The sequence below is a fragment of the Boleophthalmus pectinirostris genome, unplaced genomic scaffold (assembly GCF_026225935.1).
Source record: "Boleophthalmus pectinirostris isolate CB_2022bp ecotype Guang Dong unplaced genomic scaffold, ASM2622593v1 HiC_scaffold_4, whole genome shotgun sequence".
Taxonomy (NCBI): Eukaryota; Metazoa; Chordata; class Actinopteri; order Gobiiformes; family Gobiidae; genus Boleophthalmus; species Boleophthalmus pectinirostris.
In genome coordinates, this window is record NW_026571353.1 from 20,482,782 (window position 1) to 20,488,781 (window position 6,000).

General features: G+C 38.1%; 1 protein-coding gene across 1 annotated transcript in view; it reads right to left on the reverse strand.

The window, feature by feature from the left end:
* Window positions 1–5,712, reverse strand: part of adamts3 (ADAM metallopeptidase with thrombospondin type 1 motif, 3) — a 113,769-nt gene extending 108,057 nt beyond the window's left edge. Inside the window, exons 1-2 of the mRNA XM_055161928.1 lie at window positions 5,653–5,712; window positions 5,288–5,309 (exon numbers count right to left, since the gene is read on the reverse strand). Of these exons, the coding sequence (XP_055017903.1) occupies window positions 5,288–5,309; window positions 5,653–5,712 (82 nt within the window). The remainder of the gene's footprint in view (window positions 1–5,287; window positions 5,310–5,652) is intronic.
* Window positions 5,713–6,000: the final 288 nt, after the last annotated feature.

The window sequence follows — 6,000 nt, forward strand, 5'->3', positions numbered from 1 at the left end:
TTTACAACATAGATTGGGTCCTGCCAAATTGCTGCTCCAATAGTTTAACATGGTACTTGGGCTACTCTGCAGTCTATAGACATGTATTAGTTTGGGCTTCAGAGGATTATCTCTGCTTCTGTGTGTCAACAATGTGATTAGCTGATGATTGTCCAGTCTGTGCAGTGCATCACGCCTGCAGCAGCCGACAAGAATAGATTTAGGCCCTTGTCTTGCCATGAAGACAAATGTGAGATAAAATTAAAGGTCCTATATTACACAAAATTGACTTGTGTGTTGTAACCCTTTATCATTAGTCTGTCTACATCTCCAAAGTGCTCTGTTCTACCTTTTCATGTGAAGAAGTGATTGTTTTTGAGTTAACAGCTACCTTTTACCTTTTGTTCAGTGGAGATTGGTAATTTCAAGGCTGAAATTATCGTGTATGGAGTTTAAAAAGACAATGGAGCACTTCCTGTATTACCATATGACATCACAAGGTGGAGTGTTTTCCGGCTGTATTCTTTTCCGACAAAAGATGGAGGGTTTGTGTGTTGTGAAACAAAACTCTTCTGGTGAGGAAACAACATTATAACACAGATCAGAAAATAATAATGTGGGCTCATTAATTAATGTTTCAAGATTCCTTTGTTTTCTGTGTATTAAATAATGACATGCTGTTTATTTGGTTTTGGGTTGAAATTAATGAGAGCTACCAAAGTGTACAGATGTGTTTGTGTTTCTGAGAATTGCGTTCAATCTATCACAACGCATTTCTGGTGTAGAGTCTCTGCTACCTATATGTTTCCATTGAGATGTTAGATGCATTGCCTGGAATGTTCCTGTAATGATATCTGTAATTGAATAGTTGCAATAGAGATACGTTTTATGCTACACTGTGGAACATTCCAGGCAAAGCAGTAACATTTCCATGGAGACAAATAGGTGATCGACCCTAAACTAGCAAAGTTACAAAGTGCACCTTTAAACCAGAAATAGTAAATTGGAAGGACTAAAAGCATTGGCAGTGTCAAGCCAGCTTCAGTGCTCCCATAAGGGCATTTATAGGAGTCTAGTCTACAATACACCTGTGTGCACTTGAAAATCCCATCCCATCTCTATACCATGATCCAAAGTAAGTGCAATAGAAAGTGGTCATGGCATGCTCATTCTTCCTAACTGCATGAACTACAGATCATCTGTGGTCAAACCAAATGTACAAGGAAATCCATGGGGCTTCAGATATTTTCCGGAATTGGTTTTCTTTCCATGCTGTTTAAAATACCAGAGATGGTTGAAATGCATTGGTTACAAGACTTTAAAAGCATGTCATTTTCCTGTTGATTTTCAAAATTCAAACAGGTGTCAATAGTGAAATTACAAGTCAGAGGAAATTACATGGTTTTAAAATCACAATGTGCATACAGCGAACACGTGAGGTAAAAAATGTGCTTTGGTAATGCTTCTGAGACAAGCCCTCTATTCAAGCAGCACCCACACTGAACAAGTGGGGACACCATTTATAAGGTAAATAAAAACAGCATGCAAAGGTCTGCTCATTTCTTCGACCATATCCTCTCACAATAAAAGGTTAGTCATAAAGTGTTCCAACTAGATGAAAAACTCATTTGCAATTTTATGAGAACAAGGGAACAAAGGCTATGAATATTTTGTAACATTTGACGTAGTTATTTGGACAATAATTTGACTGTGGTTTAGATTTACATTTCAAAAAGTTTTGTTCTCCTTATTAACTGAATTTTCTGAATGTAAGTGTAATAAATAAGCAATGATTTATTAAAATATCTTTGGGTGCAGTGCACAAAATGAGATTACACAGCTCCCTTACAGGTTAGTAGTAAAACAGGACTGTGGATGTCTAAAAATAATGGATATTATTTTTCCTCAAATACACTTGGTAATCAGTGAACTTTATAAACAGTAACTGAGTTTGTAGTTATTTCAAATGGACTCTACATACTGGTCCAAAGACGCTGACAAAGCTATGAGCAGCTCTGGAATCTATATTATTGGTATCTGCATTGGATATACATACTACATATTGTGATTACATAACAATTCGCAGATCATGGAAGACACATTTCATTTGACGCTGTACAGTATCTGAATGTTAATATTTTCTACTATTCAGAATATCTGCCATACTTTTTGCAGTTGATAATTTGCAAATAATTATGTCTACTGCTTTCTACAAAATAAACCCAGAAAGGTGTCAAATGTGTCATCCTTGAAGTTGTGCAAAAAAGACTGACGTGCATTCACAGTGGGAGCCCAACTTTGAGAGATTGTACAACACGTAAGAATGATGTAATTTTAGATAAGCATGTATTACAAAGGTCTACAGTAGCTCCCCACAGGGAGAAGAGAGGGAAAAGGTGCTGTGTGACAAATCATTAAAGCCAAAAGAAGAAGAGCAGGCCTGAGTGAGTAGCTTTAGTGTAAACGCAGGGCTTTGGGCGCCTAATCCTCAAGGGGCCCCATCCATGACTAATCTTAAAGAGCCATTCTGCAGTTCACTACAGAAACATAGAAGGTATCTCTGTGGTATGGTATATGATTTGACCTAAAAAAAATCTTGGTAATTTGTATGGAGTTTATTTAAAAGTGCAATGTGTAACTTTTCTGGTCGAGGATGTACCAACTGCTTCTCTATATCTATTATTCAATTACAGGTGTTTTATTGGTAAAAATATGTTGGAAATGTGCATTCTCACAGTAACTTGGCCCGTGTGTTCACTGCTTGTCTCTGTGGAGATCGATACTATACTGTGGAACATTCCAAGTAATAAGCTTTGGAGACATGATTACATAAGTTACATAATATACCTTTAAATCTAGAATAAACTAAACAAATTTAAGTAAAGTTAAAGTGTCTCATATTTTAATAGTAAGACGTAGTAGCACTGCAAAAAACCTACTCTCTCACATGTCAGAGGCATACAGACGGAAGGTAAGTTAAGTGCCTTGCCCAAGGATACAAAAACAGAGCAGTCACACTATCAGCCTTCAGGTACATGGGGGAAGCTCTAACTATTGAACAATTAACATTTAACAATTCTTCTTTTACATGAGTATTGCAAATAATAAAATAAAAAGAAATTCATCAAAAATACCACCAAAGCAACAGGATGTTAGCAGATGTAAAGTGATTGATGTAAGCTGTGACCCATAAAAACGAATTCATGCATATGTGTAAAACTGCAACAAACAAAAAGTCACAATATCCGATAATACACAGAAAGTGTTAATGAAGTGACCAAAATAGGGGAAGAAGTAGCTGAACTGCTGTGAAAAAGGTGGGGTATGTGAAAGTAGATGTCAGAATATGTGTGGAGGCATGAAGTGATGAAGTTTGCTTGTACTGTATATAGGTCTATTTATTTTAGACATTTTTTTATGTTTGCTTGACTTTGGACTGAAGTTCTGCTTCAGATTCACAGGGGTAAGAAACTTATTTTGAGTAAAGAATAGAAGTGCAGTTGATTTTTTTCTTATATCTTCAGCTGAGTGAGTTAAGTAAGAAAGAAACAACATTGGACGAAGACTTATCTGAGTGACTGCTGGGTGTTTGAGAGGCAGCTGCACTCTCTGCCTCTTGATGGTGGTTAGACATTCTTTGTACATAAATTCCAAGAAATCTTTTATTTATAAACATGGAAGAGCAATCTGTATCTTGTACGCTATAAAAAGAGCAGGGGAAGATACTGTAGAACGTCTACTTTGTCCAGAGTGGCTATACACTTGATTGATCTATAAATGAGAGTGAAAGAATACATACAATGATTATAAAGAAGCAAGCATAATGGAAATGGTGGGCTTAAAAGAGGTCTGACAGATAGTTACAGATGTGTTGGCAATTTCACTGTCTAAAGGGGACATATAGGGGAGTGGTTGGGTTGTCTCAGCTTTCTGAGTCATGTGTAAAAGCCCATTGAACTGTAAAGCATATAATAATGCATACTCTCTCTACATTCTCAACACAAGTCATTTCATCATAATAGAGCAGTTCATTTGTGAAACCCCAAAAGGACCATGGCTGAAATGAGATTTGGCCCTCAACAAAATGAACCCCAGTCTACTGTAGTTTGGGGAGAGCTAGCACGATGCATTAATCTCTCAGGGTTTAGACAATATACAATGAACAACTGGTACTAGAAACACCTGAAGAGTCATTTCTTCTACCTTGCAGAAGGAATTTCAATATTGGTGGTGCTATTGAAAATTTGAGTGGATTGGATATCGGCTTTCAAGATATCGGTTCAACCAATATCCCATTTTGGTGTATAAATTGATGTAATAAGATGATTTACTGGACATTAAGGCCCAAATATCTCAGCACATTAAACAAGTGCTTCCCTACCTTGCAGTGATGAAGACATTATTGTTGTCATGATACTAATATTTCAAACTCTTTTTGATTGTATGACAGTATGACAATAAATTTATACTGTATCTGTGGAACTGTGGAACCCTGCAGGTAACGCAATAACATCCAGATGGAGACAAGCAAGTAGCAGAACCTCCACCAGAAAAGTTAAGTTAGTACCCCTTTAGTATTAACAGGTGGTCTATAAAGTTCTGACATAGACCAAGATCTTTCTAAAGGACTGTTCAGGGAAGGTCAATGTGATTTTTTTCAGTACTGATACTGGTTCAAGAGTATCTAGTTTAAATATTACTTTTAGGTTTGACTGGCATGTGAGAATTACTCATTTTGACAGAACTATACCAGATATGGTGCCTTTACTCTAAAGCAAATGTATCAATAATTCTATTACATAAAAATGACAAATTAATTAAAATAAATATTTTAAATACTCTAGTAATCTAATCTAAAGACAGTATTCACACAACAATGTGCAGTGCTCTAAATATAGTTTACAGCCACAGCCAGGTTGATCCTCAGGATGTGGCAGGCTGAGGTGCTTGGCCTTCAATGTGTCCATTGGATAATGTCGTGAGTAAAAGAGATGCTACGTGAGGACTTGAGCTGCTGTCTTGTGTCTGCAGTACAATAGGGACCAGATGTGTTAGATTTAGCCGAGAGCCCGTCTTTCCTGTGGTACAAAGCTCTTGATGCACTTCACTCATGTAATAGAACTGTGTGTATGTGTGTTTGTGGAGGGGAAGAGAGCTAGGAGGAGAGACAGGGCCAGCGCAAACTCTCCTCCCACTTTGATCTGAGTGAGCACCCAAGCTGTCCTCTTTAGTTTCCAAACGCAGAGGGGAAAATCTCTAACAAGGCACGGCACTGAATACGTGTAAAGAATAATTAAACAGAACTTACCCTCTCTATCTACTTCACCAGCCTGCAAAAGAGGAAGAAGAAGCGCGTTAAGCACGTTGCAAGCTTATTTGATGGCAGTAACATTAACGTTATGCTGTATAGTCTGTGAGGCGAGCTGGTGATGTGCAGCGCCTAGTCATCTGGATACGCACAGAAGCTTACAAAATGTCTCTTTTCGCGTCTTATGTAACGGGCCAAAAAGGCTTCAGTCATACGTGTGCGGTGTCAACACGCATTTGGGAAACCGCTGAGGCACAAATCAAGTTAAACGTGTCAAGTGAACGTAAACCCGGTGCCGCGTCGGCCCGTTATTCTCTTAATAGTGTTCTCAACGCGTAAAGAAAAAGACTTAGAGAGACCCTTACCTTGGCAGCTGTAGTCAGACTAAATCCTAAAAGTAGAAACACTAATGACAGGATAGCCATCACGAGTTTTATTCTTTTAGAGGAAAACTGTATCCCAACGTCAAATATAAAATCAAGAAAAAGTTAACCAGGGAGAAGCGCTCTGTACGCAAGCGTGACCCGGTTCATTCAAAAAAAGATTTCCAACTTCAAAGTGGATGTGCACAGTGCCCCTGTGTAGTCTCCAAACGACCGAACCGCTTAAGGTATGATTCAGGAGGCAACCAGGCGTCACTTTGACACGCGGGACTTTGGTTCATAGAGTTGCTACTTTAAGGTAAGTCAGTCAGTCCCAGTCATCCCCTCTCT